The sequence below is a fragment of the Sceloporus occidentalis genome, unplaced genomic scaffold (genome assembly GCF_023333645.1).
Source record: "Sceloporus occidentalis isolate IW3139 unplaced genomic scaffold, rSceOcc1.0.p SCAF_9, whole genome shotgun sequence".
Taxonomy (NCBI): domain Eukaryota; kingdom Metazoa; phylum Chordata; class Lepidosauria; order Squamata; family Phrynosomatidae; genus Sceloporus; species Sceloporus occidentalis.
This window is the reverse complement of record NW_028316989.1, coordinates 48,652,840-48,671,176: the sequence shown is the minus strand read 5'-3', so window position 1 is coordinate 48,671,176 and position 18,337 is coordinate 48,652,840. Positions and strand designations below refer to the sequence as shown.

Here is an 18,337-nt window from a genome sequence, read left to right as displayed (position 1 = left end):
TGACCTGGTTTTCTCTTTGCTTGGACTCAAGAGAGGATTAACTCTTCACGCAGATCGTGAATCAAGAGCCGCGTCAGCCAGAAATCCCCTTTTATTCCTCTTATATATCCAGAGGCCAAGCGAAGTGTTGGCGACTGGCAAGGGGAAAGTTTTGCCTCTTGCCAAAGTCGCCGGGAGGAGTATATAAAGGAGAGAAATTGCTACCCTTGGGAAGGAGGCTGGTGCCAACGCAGGCACAGGAAAAACTGAGCTGGTCCTCTGTGTGTGTCTTTACAACTGGTAGCAGCTCATAATCCAATTCAGCAGGGCCTTGTAAGAAGCCCGGTTCCACTGTCCTCCTAACACCTTCTTAAGGCTCGGCAATTCCATTCTTTCCATTAATCCGTCAGCTTCTTGTTACTCTATTGATCTGTGTTTTGTGTCATGTCAAGTCTCCTCTTCCCTGACCTTTTGGTTCAATTGTCTTCTAGTGACAGCGAAGAATTAGAAAGCACCAAAGAGGACAATTCCATTCTCCTAAAGTTTCCACTGAAGTATGAAAGCGATCTCCTTTTCACCAGGTAGGCACGCATGGAGATTTTTTATATATTGCAATGGTTTCTGGTCCTGGAATTTTCTCTGTCTGCACTTAAACTTGTGGTTGGTGTAGTTGAGAGAGAGCTGGTATCGTATAGTGGTTTGAGCATTGGACCTGGTGACCAAGGCCGCATTCCCAATTACAAATAAATCACTTTGCGATCCGAAATTGATGGATCAGTTCGGCAGTGGAGCGTGGTTCGGACTACATTTGCCCCAATCACATTTTCTTGCTGCAAAATAAAATAGCCCACTTGTGGTTCACATTGACAAATGAATCAGTTCAAAAGGGATCCGCTCCAGCCAGCCAAAGGACAAATTTAAATCGATTTTGATCCACATCTGGTTCACACTTGCACAGAATCGATTTATCCAAAAAGATGCAGGGAAAAATCAGTGTCAAAAAGACGTGAGAAAGTCTGCAACAGTGGCTCCTGCCTTAAAACCTGATAATACAAGAATGAATGGCTTTTGCGAACTAACTTTCCCAAGACATTATTTCCTCCTTGGTTACTTTCTCCTTTTTATTGTTGTCCAGGAGTTCCAGCCAAGACTATTATGAGATCAAGTCCAACAGTTCTCTGGAGAGATACGACAGCATTGGCCCTCCCTTCAATTGCACCTTTAAGGTAAATTGGATTTCTGGTTGCAAAGGACTTGGGGCCGAGGTGGGATTTCTCCTTCATAGCCACTGAGGATTTTGCTTTTTAAAACTCTTCCAGCTACAGAATCTGGGCCTTTTCCCCATCGACGCAGTGGCTATCAAAATCACTGTCCCAGTCGCCACCCGAGGAGGAAACCGCCTTCTGCAGCTAACAGACTTCAGAGTCCAGGAGGTACGCTGGAGACCAGCATCTTAATTTGGTTTTTATTGTTAAAAACCCTACAAATCCTCCTTAAAATGTAAATGGTTAATCAGATACAGGAGGACCTCATAGAACGCTAGCTCATAGTACGTGGTTTCAGTTATACGCGACCCAAAAATATGTTCTCTCTGGGCATTTCTAGGTCCTCAAGTGTGATTCTATGGTACGCTTCGTATGGAGGTTAAACCATAAGAGTTGCACTGGATGATGCAAGATGCATTCCTACTTACGAATAAATCACTCTGTGATCCAAATCGATGGATCTGTTGGTCAGCAGAACGTGGTTCACACTACATTTGCCCCGACTGCATTTTCTTGCTGCAAAATAAAATAAAATAACCCACTTGTGGTTTACATTCACAAACAAATGGATTCAACATGGACCCGCTCCAGCCAGCCAAAGGGCAAATCTAAATTGATTCCGATCCGCATCTGGTTCACACTTGCGCAGAATCAAAATCAGTGTCAAAAAGATGCGGGTTCAGTGGGTCTAGCGCATGGCTCCCCTCTCCAAATCTCTTCAGCGATTTGGTTCAAGTGCAAACTATGGTCATTTAAACTGGTTCAAACCAATTTGTGATCTGGTTTGAAAGGTAGTGGGAATGAGGCCCTAGAGATTTCTAGAGGGAACACTTCTCTAGGCATTTCTAGGTCCTCTGGCACAGCCCTATGGTCAACTTCTGGCTGAATTCACAAACTGAATTCACAATCCAGTTTGTATCCATATAAACAATCAAGCTTTCTGGAAGACAAAAAGAAACAAGACCCTTCCCACTTCATCTCCTGGTCTGAGTGAAGCTCCCCGTTGTAAGGGTTGTGTTTGTGTGTCTGTTTGTGTTTGTTTGTGTTGCCTGTATATGTCCATGCACATATGCATGCAGGAATTCCCAGGCAAGAAAACATAGCATCTGAACATGACGGTGTAACATGCTTTTTACCAAACATTACCAAAGAGAAGCCAAAGTCTCAGCATCAACCACAAATGTTCTTCATTGCATGGTTTGATCCAGTTTTTGTAAGATTTGAAAATAGTGGGAAATAATAGTGAGCCTTTATTTTAAAAAAGTAGAAAGGTGGGGTTTACAACAACAACAACAACAACAACAACAATACACAAACAGATTGGACTCTTTCATGGGACAAGGAAGAGGACAGAGGGATATCTGGGCATCTGAAGCATTCAAAGATGGTTATCTTAACAAATGGTAATTTTAAAGTTATGTTTCTAGACGTTTGGCCAGAGGGGTAAATTTGGCTGGCTTGGGTGCTGTTCTCTCCAGATGTTGGGTCATCCCTGGGTTTCCTCCCATCTGCAAAGTCTCCCTTGCTAATAGACACTCCTTTGCTTCCATGGAACCAATTATTACACTTTTTTGGCTGCAAAGCATCTCCAGAAGTGCATTCCCAATGCACAGCTGGATGGGGAGGGGAAAATGGCAGGATCCAATAGAAAAGATCCAAAAACTTTGGCAAACAAACTTCCTGCTGGCATTGCATGGAAGGCCATGAGACAGTCTTCCAACGAACGATTGCCATAAAGTCATAGAGCAAATTTTGCATGCCTCCTCTTGCGTTATTCTGCACTGTATTTCTCTGTTGCAGGAAAGCATGAAATGCCACATTGGAGGCAACAATACAGACTACCGTAGAACTCCCTCGGATGAGGATCTGGGCCGGCATCCTCAGCTGGTAAGCAAGGCCTAACTTTTGCATCATCTCTGGATAACAAAACACTCAGGTTTATAGCCCTGTGTTTGGGGTCATGACTTGAACTCAGGACACAGCTCACATATTTTAAAAAAGAAATGCAGTGCCATGTTGAGATATTCCTCATGGACCCTCTCATGCTGTAAAGGTACAGTGCTACGACTCCACTTTCACTGCCATAGCAGCATCCTATGAAATCCTGGGATTATCATTTTGGTGAGGCACTAGAGCTCTCCAGCTGATAATTCTAAATACTTTAGGAAACTACAAATCCTGGTATTTCATATAATGTTGCAATGGCAGTCAGAATGGAATTATAGTGCTGCAGTTGTGCAGAAAGAAAGGGACCCATGGCATTTTGCACATGATGAACATTGTATTGTGAAGTCAAAGCTTTCACGGACGGCATCCATAGTATTTTTGTGGGTTTTTCGGACTATGTGGCCATGTTCTAGAAGAGTTTATTCCTGACGTTTTGCCATCATCTGTGGCTTTGGCATCTTCAAGTAAACGTCAGGAGCTAACTCTTCTAGAACATGGCCACATGGCCCAAAAAACCCACAAGAAACTATGAACATTGTATTGTTGTTAAGTGCCCTTGAGTCCATGAGACATCTCCAAGAGGACCTATCATCCACTGCTATGCTCAGGTCCTGAAGATTAGAGCCTTCTCAAAATGGCGAAAGGACAGGGCATCACTTCCTGCCACCATTTTGGGAAAGGCGCAGATGAAAATGGAGGCGTTTTAGAGGTAATTCAGACATGCTGTTGGGATGAATGTTGCCCATGGGGGAGGTTTTGGGGTGGGAAATTGGTCCAAACTCCTTCCAGACTTGTGGACAAGGAGAAGGCATTGACCTTTGCATGGTCTTGGTCCGCCGACCTCTCATTCCTTCTTTCCTTTTTCTCCAGAACCACAGCAATTCTGATGTGATCTCAATAGACTGCAATGTGAACCTGGCAGCCAACGAAGAAGTCAGCTTCCTTTTGTACGGAAACCTCTGGATGAAGTCGCTGAGAGCGGTAAGGGCGAGGCGTCAAACCCCATATCCAAAGAGGTGTCCAAAGCAGGCAGGGCTCTTGCGCCAGCAATGCTGCCCATATCCTGATGTAGCCCCAGACTCCAAGGAAGCACCATCCCTTTCCATTGACTTCCACTTTCCCTGCCAGCTTTTTCAGCTGCTAGCAATCCCCCTTCCCTTCCCAAATTGAAACCTCCCTTCTCCTCTCAGCTGGGAAAACCAGACCCTGAAAGCTTCCCAGTGCCACATCAACACAGATTGCTTTCATGACACCAAACAGGGAGCGCATCAGGCCAAATCAGGAACAGATGCATCCTCTTTCGGCACCAAGATGAGCCCTAGAAGCCCTCCCCCCCCCCCCCCACACACACTCTTTGAAATTCAACATCCAGTAGATTAGGAAAGGCATCCTTTTCCTTTGCTTCATCTTTTACATCCTTCATTATACACCCCTAAGTTTTACTCTTGACTTATCCAAGGGTCGTATCAAAATCCCTAATTTTGCCCCCAAAACCTGCCCTCGACTTATACATGAGGTCGACTTATAGTCGAGTATATATTGGTATGTGGCCTGCCAAGGAGAAGGCTTTTTACTATTTGCAGGTGCCACCTCTCCAAAAATAAAAGGATACCCATAGCGTTTCATTTGACCTTATAGCTTCAAGGCAGAATATCACTGGCCTGAGAAATTCTCTGCCACTATAAATAATATAACAAACCATCCCATCCTTCTTCCCTGATGTGACTCTCTCTCTTTGTCCTGTGCAGATGAAATTCAAGTCGCTGAGGTTTGTGATCAATGCATCTCTGCAGAGAGGGTTTCGCAGCGCCTTTGTCTTCAGAGAAGAAGATCCCAGCCGGCAGGTAATAATAATAATAATAATAATAATAATAATAATAATAATATACCTGAACTTCCAGGGATCTTCATGCCTGGTAATCTCAGCTTCTGGCATGTTGCAACCTGCATGGAACTTGAACAATAGTCATACCCGGGATTCATATTTATGCAATCCTATTGGGATTCCTTGAGAAGCAGAAATGCTTGCTCTTGAGACTTTGCCATTGCCTTCCCTTGAGGCTGAGAGAGTGTGACTTTCCCAGGGTCACCCAGTAGCCACATGGCCAAGCCAGGATCCGAACCCTGGACTCCAGAGTCATGGTCCAATGCTCAAACCACTAAGTGGGAAACAACTTGTAAGGCGCACACAACAAATGAGGAACAGGTCTGCCTTGGAACCAATGTGTGCTTGTGATGCTGGAGAAAGAGATTCTCATTGAATTAATTAATACACTGTAGAGAAGAGAAGATTGTGCATTTGCATAGCACATGGGGCACATACTTTTTGTCTCAGGAAGAACCCACAAAGAGTGGGATACGGAGGCCCTCTCCTGGCCTCAGCCAGAAATACATGCCATGGATACACTTGTGTGGTTGGATCAAGTTAACACAAATCAGGACTTGTTGTTATTGGCTGCATCCACACTGGAGGAATAACCCAGTTTGGCACCACTTTAACTGCCCTGGTTCAAGGCTATGGAATTCTGGGAGTTGGAGTGTGTTGTGGGGCCCAGAGCAGTGCAGAGCTGAGATGAAGCAATGGATGCTCCGCTGTGGGCCCCACAACATACTCAAACTCCCAGAATTCCATAGCCTTGAGCCAAGACAATTAAAGTGGTGCCAAACTGGGCTATTCCTTCAGTGTGGATGCAGCCATTGTTCCTTCCTCCTCCTTTATCCCTTCTGAAAAACTGCATTCCACTTGGATGCGCCCTTCCTTCTCCTTGGTCACAAATGCAGCCACAGCTCCAGCAGAAGAGCTACTCACTAATGCCTTCCTTTTGCAACCTCTTGTAGATCACATTTGAAATCTCCAAAGTGGAGGACTCCCAGATCCCCATCTGGATCATCATTGGGAGCACATTAGGCGGCCTCTTGCTCCTGGGGCTACTTGTGCTGGCCCTATGGAAGGTAAGAAGACAATTCTCTTGGTCTATCTGTCTGTCGAAACACCAACTACGGCTGCATCTACCCTTCAGAATTAATGTGGTTTGGTACCGCTTTCACCTCCATGGCTCAATGCTACGGGGTTCTGAGATTTGGAGCTTTGTGTGATATTTAGCCTTCCGTGTCAGAGAGCTCTAGTGTCACAACAAATCCCAGGATTCCATAGGAACCTCTCTAGGCATTTTCTAAGTGCCCCAGCATAATTCTATGGTATGCTTCCAGATGAAGTTGACCATAGATTTGTGGTGGACCTAGAAATGCCTAGAGAGGTGTTTTCCTCTAGGAAGCTCTAGGTCCTCCAGCACAACTCTGCAGTCAGCTTCTGCTGCATGTCATTCGTTTCAACAGGGTTTGCTGTTATACACAGTTGTGCGTTTTCACAGTCAGTCTGGGAATGTGTCCCCCGCAGATGCGGCGGAGTCTATTGCTCTGCAATAATAGTATTCAGTGTTTTCAGCTCAGTGTCCAGTTTACAGTCTGATTTCTTCTGAGAATATAAAACAGTCCATCCAATGTGCGGTCACATACTGCCACAGTAAAACGAATGCCCATGACTCTTTTGTTGCCCTCTTTGAATGTGGCACTGATCTTGTCCAAATGAATTTTGCCAGATTCGTTGCCAAATGAATAATTTACGCAGCTGATCCCAAAAACACACATGTTTGCCTATTGCATTTATCTGGAAATTATTACAGAACTGGCACCCCACCCTTTCCCCAAAGAGTTCAAATGACATAATCTCACAGCAGTAAGGGAAAACTCAAAAGTTAGTTTGGATTTTCCCCGTTTGTATCAAAAAAATAGAGTAACGAAAACTATACTGGCAGGAAAAAAGGTACAGCTACAGATTTTCAGACTGGGGCTCTTCATAGTATAAAATCACAGAATCTTACAATTAGAAGGGGCCATAAGAGACTCAGTTGTCTCTTCTCCAAGCTAAACATACCCAGCTACCTCAAGCATGCCTTATAAAATTTGCTTTCCATACCTTTGAGCATCTTGGCCATCCTCAGCATGAGACTGTGGACTACAATGTGGGCCCTGCAGGATGTTTGATGCAGCTTTCCCCTCATTAAAGCAATGTACCTTTACAAAAGAGCATCCTCTGCATACATCTCAAAATATATTCTTGTGGATAAACTTTTGGCCCTGATATTATTTCCAACTACAGTCGCTGCATTGCTAAAGAACATAGCCTTGATGCTTCACATCCATAAGTTTAAGAGACTGTACTGGAATCAAGTGATGAAGCCTTGGCGGGTGTTTCTGTTTTCTCTTATTTCCTAGTTCCTTGGGTGCCATTTCATGCGTCTTGAGCATTTATTTCTTTAATGGTCATGCACTATGAAAGGTGGGATTCCAAATGGACAAAATGATGCAATTAAATGAGATGTTCCAGCTTAGAGACTAACTAGTGCCATATACTTCCAGAGGAGGGAGAGAAAGACAGAGATGGCATTGATATAGCCATGGTAAAAAGTGCCTGTGTCTGTCAATAGCTCTGTTAATACAAACACTGGAGTTAACCATGGACTTCTGTTTCTTTTCTTTGTCTTTGGTCATCTTCCCATTTTGGCAGCTTGGCTTTTTCAAAAGTGCCAACCGCAAGCGAGAGACGGATGAGGGCCAGAACGTGAAGGATTTGAACTGAGGTCTCCATTTTCACAACCGCGTGAAGCTGTTTCTCCTCGCTGCCAAGTTTGGTCCGGCGCACGGAGGCCATTGTCGTTCACATCCATCGGTTTGCCCGCCTCCCTTTATCAATAGCAACCAAACCGCCTGGTGTTTCCTACAAAAGAGGGGAGCTTCTGCCTGGCAAAGGTATTTCAAACTGGTTTTGACTGTTCCCTTCTGCTTAAGACACTGGAAGTACACAGAGAGAGAGGACTCCCAAGGGGAGATCCGCCTGAGACCAGGAATCTTTCAGCGGTGATCCCTTTCTTCAAAATGACCCGCCTTGGCTCCCCAAAGCAATGCATACAGAGCCAGGAAAGGAGCGAGTCGGTCCAAAAACTGCACAAAAGGGCTGCTTGGTAATACAAAAGACACCTCCTGTCTCAGGATACTCTTCTTTCGGTTTGCGTTTCCATGGGGGAAGATTTCACACCTAAAAAGAAGAAAAGCGGAGGCAGGAGTAACATAAAACCCAAGGAAAAGGAAAAGGAAGGAAGGAGCCACCCAGACTGAATTATTCTGCAAAGGGATTTCTACATGGGATTTCTCTCCAAAACCAGTAAAAAGTGCATTTAATAAAATGTTCTGAAGCTCTTCCCAGATGAATAGACATTGCAGGAAGTTAAAACTTTCAGCTAAGAACTGCTCAGCATCACATATTGCAAAGCGGATGGCGAGAATGCAATGGCCCTTAACTTGCAGATGGACACAGACTGACCTGCTTTCTAGCCGTTGTTCAGAAGGGAGGAAATGTTGCAAGGAAAGGAACATAAGCATAACAAACTGTGTCCACCTCTGAATTGTGTAGATCATGCCACAGCATCCTAATTTCACAATGTTGATGCGCATTCACCAATCTCTGCGAAGGACCCCCACAAAAGATGCAATGCCCTGGAAAACTTCTTCCGCACCCGGGACCCATATCCCTTTCAAAGTGGTGCAGAAAAGGTGTCCAAGTTGACATAAGTCTCCTTTCAGATGCATCATGCCTCTTTCCAAAATGTGTATCCTCATTATTTGTACATGGAGCAGTGAAGAGCTCTTAATCGCCTTCTTTTAATGCACTGAACACGAAGCGCCAACACTTGTAAGCACCTTAACACAAGCCTTCAGTCTCCAGCTGTATATACTTCTTCTGAAAATGTTTACCTTACTTGTTTTGAAAAGGTGAGTTTAAGATAAAAAATGAAGAGAACCAGTTTGAAGGGTTTGAAGGGACAAAGTTGTGACATTTCCAAAACCAACCGAGACAGGAAAAAAATGTATTATATGTATATAGTTTTGTATGATGGAAAGGTTTTAATTTGGCCATATTGTTCTTCCTCTTCTGCCTAGTAGTTATTTATGCTATTGTTAATATTAACGTTCAGCTCGATGCAGCAACATACGTCAAATGCTGCAGCCATTAGGTTTTCTTTAAGGAAATTAAACTTTTTAAAAAATGAAGATGCTTTGATGTTTTTGCTTGTCAAAAGCTTACTTTGAGGGAATAGATATATGCCATTTAGAGGCTGCTATATTGTATTTGCTGTGGCGAGTTGGACCTAGCTCTTTGGCTGGAGGAGGAAGATTTAGGAGAGAAATGTGTGAGCCATGAACCATACAATCCTAGATTCAGAAGAGACCCCAAGGGGCCACCCAGTCCGACATCTTTCTGCCATGCAGGAATACACAATCAGAGTCCCACGTGCGACAGATGGCATCCAGACCCTTCGATGGGACATCCCTGCAAATATTTAAACATGGCCATCATGTTGCCTCTTCATCTTCTAAACATTCCCAGCTTTCTAAGCCTAAGCAAGCCTAGCAGTTTTAGGGTAACAGGGGAAGCAGCCTCAGTCTTATGGGCTGAAGTACCAGGCTCCAGTCATTCACTGGAGGTACTCCATCTCATCGTATTAGGAGACCATCTGCGTGAAAAGAAACGGAGTAGCTGGACTGACTTCCCCATGACTGAATTCAGAGAGTTGCCAAGGCAATCTACCTCTGCAACCCCATTCATCAAAAAGAGAAGAAGCCTAAGTTTCAGAAAGAAGGCGCCCAGATTTATAAGGGGGGGGGATATCCTGACATTTTTCAAATCATTCCTCTCCCACAACCACAACGAGGTGCAACTGACATGGCTTGGCCATCCCTAAAACCTTGTCCATAACTGGAAGAACAAGAAGCTGATAAAATACTTGTAACTCCAAACTGCTTGGAAAGAAGGCGCAAGTGAGGCCTGACAACCCTCCTCTTCATTGAAGGTGCTGCGATTTGGCCTCTTGCGCATCTTCCAAATCCAGTAGAGTTCTGAACATTTTGACTCCAATCAAGCAAACGGACAAGTCCAAGACCAAGGCCTTGCTCCTTTCTGTCCCTTACTAGCACCCAATGAGAACAACACCCCATGTTTTGCAGCAGGAAGAATCAGAAATTAAGAGCTAATTTCACATTCAAGGTTTTATTTGTTATACAAACATACACACCGGTGCCTGGGATGCCCTTTTAGTTTTAATCAGACTTCTTTGATTCATTTCTTTTTTAATTTAAATGACTGAGGAACATTCTTTCGTTGTCCAACAGAAAGTGGCGCTTAAAATGAGGGCAAATTTCAGGAGCCTGTCAAAATAAACCCTTTAACATTTGGCCGCTGAAGGTTCTGCTAAGGAGATATTTTTCACAGGTCAAACCTTCTTCATTTAATAAAGGTATGACTAATGGTTGTAAAGATGGCCGTTGCTGATTTATGGGGGTGGGAAGGAGACTGTTCTGGAAAATAATCCTGAGGTGTGCCATAATGATAGGACTGGAGACATGGAAACCTATTGCAAGGCAGGCGGGCGGCAGGTACAACTTGCCATTCTTCCCTGAAGCTTCTTCCCTGCTGCGGGTCGACATCCTATTTCCATTAAAAAAATAAAATAAACGTTCATCTTTTAAAAACATCTTTGTTTACCAAGTATCTGGAAAATGCATGACTATTTCAAGTGTGGCATTAAGATCTGTCCTTCACCAACATTCATTTTCTTTACCACTGCAGAAAACATGTACGCAATGATAAGACATGCAAATGCACATAAACACACTGTATATACATATACACGTCATATAGATGTATAGATGTCATGTATACATATACATCAAAGTGTTCATGTGTGACTTTTTAAGTCCATCTAAAGGAGGACTGAGCTGCAGAGGGATGTCTGATTTTTCTTCTCATTATCAACAAAGAAATAATCATTTACACAACATTGGCTAAGTCCATTCGCACACCTGAATTTCAACCTGCATTTTCCTGTTTGTAGGGAACCTCTTTTCATTTCATTGCAAACAGATTTTTTTTTCAAAAAATAAAATTACTGGACAATTTCAGTAGGAACAGAAAGACATTTAAAAATAGGCTGGTGAGAAATAAATTTTCCTGGATCGCTTTGCAAGTTTTGGTAACTCCCACAATCCCCTCCTCCTTGCTCTGCCCCTTCCTCCCTGTCTCCTGTAGGAAGACTTCCCAAACTGCTGCATAGGTAGCAGGCTGGTTCAACTGGTTAAATGCTAATATCTTTGCAGGTAGCTGCTTAAAAAGCATTCTCGGCTGCCAATGGTAAAACCCGTGTGCGTCGGAGTATCAAAATACACTTATATCCTCGTTTTGAGTCTGACTTCTCTCCCCGTCCCATCCACCCTCCCCAGTTCGTGAAAAGAAAGAGACCAACCCCTTCCACTTTGCCCACTCAAATTTCGGAGGCCAGAAGAGAAGTTAACAAATGAAAGCAAGACAGCAAGTTTTTGAGGAGGTGGATGGTGTGCACTTGCTACAGAAAGAAAGGAGAAGAAAAAGGAAACCCAGAAACGCTGCCTGGTATTTTATTGACTAGACTGTGGCCATGTTTTGTGGAGGGAGGTGAGAAGGGGCACAACCGCCCGCCCAGCCGCCCGCCCGCATATACCCCAAGAGATGTGCCCTAGTGAAATTCTACAAACTCTTCCAGTGTCTTGGGGATCTGGTTGTGATAATTGATATGATAAACCCGCACGGCTCGGGCAGCCAGGCACTTCAGACTCAGCTTCATTTGAGTTTTAAGGAGTATTTCCGACACCCCGGTGGTACTTTTGTCCAGAGGCGTCTTCTTCTGCTTGTTCGTCATATCTGTGTGCGCACCAGCCTCCACCAGGCTGATGATGATGGAGTGCAAAGTCAAGAAGTCGCTGATGGGCCTGTTGTACTGGACGATGACGTGAAGCGGCGTGTTGCCCTCACTGTCCACCACGTTGACGTCGGCGCCACAGTCCAAGAGCAGCTTGGTGACCAGCGCGTTGGGGAAGCTGCAGACGTCGTTGGTGTGGAAGTCATCCACCGGAGTGCTAGAGTTGACCGCGTGGTGGAGCAAGCTGGACCCATCTCGTGTCCTGGGATCCAGGTGGATCAAGTTATAAATCTGCTTGTTAATCCGTGCTTGCTCCTCCTCCCTACACTGGGTCTTGGTGGAGATGCACACCAAGTACAAGAAGGTGAAGATGTTGCATTCATAGTTGTCCAGGGCTGTGTGGACCTCAGCCTCCTGTGCACTTTTCACCCGAGCCATGCCTTGCTCGATCTCCAAGACACTGCACCGCAAGACGCTCTCAATGTCCTTGGCTTTCACCGGCTCATTCAGGTGGATCATCTGAGAGAAGACTTGAGCAAACCGGAGGAGGTCCTTGTGGGTGTTTCTGTTGCCCTTCTGCCTCAAATGCAAGGCATGGAGCCACAGTTTGATGCATTGTTCAAACTGCATATTATCTGCATAAACAGCACCGCGGTAAATGATGGGGTGCGAGACGTCAATATTGTCAGAGCCCAGAATCCGCTCTCGGACAATGAGTCCCTCCATGTGGAGGGCATCTCTGTCCTGGCGAATGGCCTCTAGCTCCTGAGGAGTCCGGCACTCGGTTTGGCTGCCATAAGCTTCTATCGGAGGAAGGACCACCTTCTCTATAATGTTCTCGCTGTCCCTGAACCGCTCCAGCATGGCTAGATATAAATAATGGTAGGTCTTCATGATATCGTAATTCTCTCTGTCATTGGCGAACGAGGCACCTAGGAGTTCCAAAGCCTCCACCCGACTCTTGCGATCACAGTCGGCATGCGCCAGCAGCATTTCCACGACATCCGCTTTGCAGCTCTCAGCGGCCACTTTCAGTGGCGTCATGCCATGGCCGTTCACCATCATGGCGGACTTCCACTTAACCAATTCACGAACAATCTCCAAGTGGCCCGCCTCAGCAGCAAAATGTAAGGCTGTGGCACCACAGTGTGCTTTGGCATTGGGATCAGCATTCTGCTCCAGGAGATACCGCACCACGTCCACATGCCCCTTGTAAGCAGCGATCATAAGGCAAGTGTTGTCATACTTGTTGGCGATGCTGATGTTGGCATTGTTTTCCACCAGGTACTTCACAATATCAAGCCTGCCGTCGAAGCAGGCGGCCCGCAGCGGTGTGGAGTTGGTCACTGTAGTGTGGTTGACATTGGCCCCATGGGTCACCAGGAGCTTGACGACTTCGAAGTGGCCAGCGCCGGCTGCACACCACAGCGCTGTGGCACCATCGATGACGTAACTATGGAAAGAAGACAGGATGTTAGTGCTGGTATAACTTTTAAAAAACCACTCTACAATAAACCCAGAGTTTCTTGTTGTGGAGAAGCATCTTGTGAGGGGAGGGACACATACATAAGAGATAGATGCAGAATGGGATTTCAAAGTAGGCACAAGACTTAGGCCAACTGTATGCTCAAAAGCAGGGCAAATAGACAGAGTGAGGGTCCCATAATGGAAAAGAGCATATGGTTTAGTAAAGCAGATACTTTCCCCAAACACTGATGTAACCTAATCTATCAGGGAGGCAAAAGATTCACCTTGCACCAACTGTCAACACTATGAATCATTTGTCAACCCGATGAACAGTAAGAACTCAAGCCCAAATAACCAACACAGTAAAATATACATATTAATCAGATTACTACTCAGCAGCCAAGGTACATCAGGCATGGGATTGTATAGCCCTCCAGATTTGCTGAACTACAGCTCCCAGCATTCATCACTGTTGGCTGGCATGTTCAACACTACTGGAAGGGCTTCATGACTCCGGGGTACATGTTAGCTGCCATCTTGGGTGCATAAAGAACAGCAGTATGAACAAAGACAGAGGCATGCTCCCAAAGGCCAATTTTGGTAGAAAATCTTCCCTCCTCTAAGGTATATATGTATATATGTTTGGGAGGAGGGACCCAAGAAATCGTCACCATAGTTATAGAGCACATATATGTCAAGGGAAAAAAAGTTGCACCCATTCCCTGCAGTCAAAAAGCATAATGGAAAAATCTCTGTTATCTTAGTTATATAATTGGATGATGCCCACTTCATATTAAGAGTCTTCCGACTGGCATCCAAACCCTCTGCATGCCATCTGGGTAAGTGAGCTCCAAACCACATTGCCATGAATGACTAACCAAAGCAGCCCAGGCGGAAAAGATTGCTAAACAGGAGAACATGCAACACAATTACGCCTTTAATACTCATGTTTAGGATGAGCTTCTTGTTGCGAGACACCAGGACAACAATGTATTCTCTCCATTTTCAAGGTATATCAAAGTAAACAAAGAAGTGGAAACCTCACTTGTCAGCAAGACAAATATTCTGCTGGAGGGAGAGGGGCCTTGATAAGAGCTGTCACTTGGCTCCCCCAGAAGTTATTATCTCTCCCTCCAGGTATATGTGTGTGAGTGTGCCTTCAAGTTGCCTGTTGACTTATGGCAACCCCAATCAATTTCATAGGGTGTTCTTAGGCAAGGAATACTCAGCTACTATGCAGGGTTTTTATTCTTACAACCCATTTGGTTCCCTCTCCTAGAGTATTTAAAAGAGCGGCTCTCCCTAGCAGCCGAAATCCCAGACCAGGAGGACTCACAGCAGCAACTAGCCTCACTCAAATGTCTAGAATCAACCAGCAACAAAGGACAGGCTCCAGCAAACCTGTTTTAAGGCCACCTCTGAGCATGTCAAGAGGCTCTCCAGCAAAACCCATCTGCCTACACATCTTATTAAAGCCAACAAGAATGATGCAGAATAGGGGAACTGTGGACAGGATTGCTGAACCATATCCATCACAATCCCACTGAACTGCCTTGCCAGACTTATCCAGAGCCTGGATCGCTATCATCACCATACCTAGTCCATTTCGACAGGCGCAGAGGGCAGCTGGGAGGTCTGGCTGCGCAGTGGGCCAGTCTAGGCTGCCCTCCTCAATGGTAGGCCTCTCAGCTCTCAGCAACCAGCTCCTCAGCGATGTCACAGAAAGAAATGGTCAGGAAGGAAAGCCCTTCCCTTACAAAAGGACAAGCAGGACATGAGAGAGGCTGAGCCCAAATCTTGGGAAATAAAAAGCAGCCGTTGTTCATTATGATGACAGAACAAAACAACTTGTTACAATGCTTGTTATTTCCCCACTGCTTTATGTTACTTGTTGTGTGCCTTCAAGTCATTTCCAACTATGGTGACCCTAAGGCAAGCCTATCCTGGGGTTTTCTTGGCAAGGTTTATTCAGAGGAGGTTTGCCGTTGCCTCCTCTGAGGCTGAGAGAGTGTGACTTATGGCAACCCTATCATATGTTTTTCTTGATGTAACTACAGTCTTCCAGGACAGATTATGCTCTTGCTTTTCACCAGGGGATCGTTCATTTTTCAATTAGAGTTAAACTACTGTACTTACATTGACCCTTGGATAAGCTGACTTAGGTTTTGTGGGTCAATTTCTAGACTTATACATGAGTCTATGCAGTAACTTGGCTGGCTGAGTCCAGTCATGTGCTACAAGAAGAGAGATGGGTTTCCCCACTACCTTTCTTGCCATAGCTTTTTTCCCTGAGGAAACAAGTCTTCCAGTTGCGAGGGATAGAAACCCACCCCGCGATGTAGAGGGAAAATCCAAACTCCCATAACAGCCTCGAGACAAACATAATAGTAGCATGAATTATCTATTCTGTTTTATCTGCTGAAAGGTTGAGAGGCAGTGTGGCCTAGCGGTTTCAGTGTTGGACTATGACTCTGAAGACCAGGGTTCGATTCCCAGCTTGGCCATGAAACCCAGTCACACTCTCTCAGCCTCAGAGGAGGCAACAGCAAACCTCCTCTGAACAAACCTTGCCAAGAAAACCCCAGGATAGGCCTGCCTTAGGATCACCATAAGTTGGAAATGACTTGAAGGCACACGACAAGTAACATAAAGTAATGGGGAAATAACAAGTATTAGAAACCTTGCCAAGAAAACCCCATCAAGGTCCGCCTTAAGGTTGCCATCATTCAGAAAAGACTTGAAGGCGCACACCACACTTATAATTCCGTATTCTGAGCAAGAACAGGGCGACGTCAGTGTCGTGTTGTCGGCGCCTACGCACCCATCGAAGCGCACGGTGCCGGTCTGCTGCGTCTGGACGTGGTAATGCTCCAGGAGGAGGCGCACCACCTTGGTGTGTCCGTTGCGGGCGGCGATGATGAGGGGCGTGGAGCGCTGCCCGCCTTGGTGGGTGACATAGCCCAGCAGGAAGCGGACGTCACTCTCGGAGCGGTTGAGGAGCAGAGCGGCCAAGGTCAGCACCCGGCCCTCACTGGCCGCCTTGTAGACGTAGCCGGCCAGGCTCTCCATCGCCGTCTCCTCCTCGCGCGAACTCCAGTGCCAGCTGACGCCAACGCCGCCACCGACGCCAACGCTTTCCCCAGCCGGCGCCAGGGCTGGACCTGGGGACTCCTGCAGCGGCGCCCCTTCTTCCTCTTCCTCCTCCTCCTCCGTGGCTCTGCAGCAGGGAAGGGGCACATGCGGGGCGACCCCCGCGGGGTCAGGGGGGGCTCCGGGGCTTTTCGTCGTGGCGCCGTTCGCCCTCCACCGCCAGAGACAAGGGTTCAGGCGGCCCCTCGGCCCCCAGGGAGCCCCTGCCCCATCCTTTTGGGGCAGGGAGCCAAGGAAAATAGGTCCCTCTAGACCCCACTCAGGCTCTCACCCCCTCATCCTTCCTTTGGCTCGCCTAAGGTTTTGGACTACAACTCCCAGAAGCCTCAGCCACTTGCCCCAATGGCCAAGGATTCTGGGAGCTGTAGTCCAAAATGGCCTGGAGGACCCCCAAGGTTGGCAAGCACTGTTCAAGAGGAAGGGAGACCCCTCTCCAAAGACCCAGCAATTTAGTTCCGGGGGCTCAGAGCCCTCCAAAGCCTCTCTGGATCGGTTTTGGGGTCAATCCAAAAGGCTCCCTGCGCCCACTAGGCCTCCATGGCAAGGAGAGGAGCCCAGGCCTCTTCCTTGACCCGAGGGCTACGGGTGCCTGGAAGGGACTTGACGCCGCGGAGGAGGAGGAAAAGACGCCACGGAGGAGGAGGAGGAGGAAGCGACTACGGAACGCCCGGAGGGACATTCCAAGGAGCTTCGCCCTGTCTTAGAGGCCCGTCCGCCCGCGCCTTCTCTCTCCCTCCCTCCCTTCTTCTCGGCCCGGCCAGACCCGGAAGCGGAAGTGCGTTTGTGTGTGCTTCGGAAATAAGGGTCCTACTGGGAAACCGGACCCAGGGAAAAAGCGTTCCGGGGCTAAATGGGGATATTTATCCCGGTTATTATGAGTCTGAAAGAAGGGGAGGAAAGGAGAGGGCTCCCACTCTCTCTCTCTCTCTCTCTCTCTCTCTCTCTCTCTCTCTATATATATATATATATATATATATACACACACACACACACACACACACACACACAGACTGTATAGTTTAATGGGGAACTGTATTTACATAGAGATAGATAGGGGAAAGATAAACATACACACAGTATATATATATATATATACACACACACACACACACACACACACAACAGAACACATACACAGCATATATATATATATATATACACACACACACACACATACATATGTGTGGGTATATATATATGTGTGTGTGTGTATTATTTGTGATATTTATACCCCCCCACGGACACATACATATATGCACGTTATATTTTATATATCAAATGTGTATATCAATTTGAGGAGATGAGAATACACTCGTCCCTCCATATTTGCGGCTTTCACATTTGCGGCTTTGATTATTCACGGATTTGCTTAATATGTTCGCTCTAGGAATCTCTAGGTCCTCCAGTGCAACTCTATGGTCAGCTTTAACTAAAAGTCCCACTGAAAGACCTAGAGATTATTCCTAGAGAGGACACTACTAGGCCTTTGTAGCTCCTCCAATGCAGTTCTATGGTCAGTGTCTGTCAAACAGTGACCATAGAGTTGCCCTGGAGGACCTAGAGATTCCTAGAGAGGATACTCTACTAGGCCTTTGTAGCTCCTTTAGTGCAGTTCTATGGTCAGTGTCTGTCATTTCAGCTCTGCAATTCTACATTTCCAAGTTGATAGTTAAAGGAGGCAAATCCTATGAAGATCTGGTTGGCATGACGCCCTACTCTGGGATGCCCCAAAAGAAACTG

At 46.1% G+C, this 18,337-nt stretch overlaps 2 protein-coding genes across 2 annotated transcripts in view; one reads left to right on the top strand and one right to left on the bottom strand.

The window, feature by feature from the left end:
• The window catches only part of LOC149307504 (integrin alpha-11-like), an 89,722-nt gene extending 80,155 nt beyond the window's left edge, over positions 1-9,567 (top strand). Inside the window, exons 25-32 of the mRNA XM_089539316.1 lie at positions 471-560; positions 1,115-1,205; positions 1,299-1,412; positions 3,045-3,131; positions 4,062-4,172; positions 4,940-5,035; positions 6,030-6,143; positions 7,759-9,567. Coding sequence (XP_089395442.1) covers positions 471-560; positions 1,115-1,205; positions 1,299-1,412; positions 3,045-3,131; positions 4,062-4,172; positions 4,940-5,035; positions 6,030-6,143; positions 7,759-7,830 — 775 coding nt within the window. The 3' untranslated portion in view covers positions 7,831-9,567. The remainder of the gene's footprint in view (positions 1-470; positions 561-1,114; positions 1,206-1,298; positions 1,413-3,044; positions 3,132-4,061; positions 4,173-4,939; positions 5,036-6,029; positions 6,144-7,758) is intronic.
• Positions 9,568-10,280: 713 nt separating this feature from the next.
• On the bottom strand, positions 10,281-16,864 carry LOC149307503 (protein fem-1 homolog B). Its single transcript, XM_089539309.1, has 2 exons — positions 16,269-16,864; positions 10,281-13,433 (listed from the first exon to the last, which is right to left on the bottom strand). Exons 1-2 carry the CDS (start codon positions 16,514-16,516, stop codon positions 11,798-11,800), a joined length of 1,884 nt encoding a protein of 627 aa, XP_089395435.1. The 5' UTR covers positions 16,517-16,864; the 3' UTR covers positions 10,281-11,797.
• Between the last annotated feature and the right edge of the window lie 1,473 nt (positions 16,865-18,337).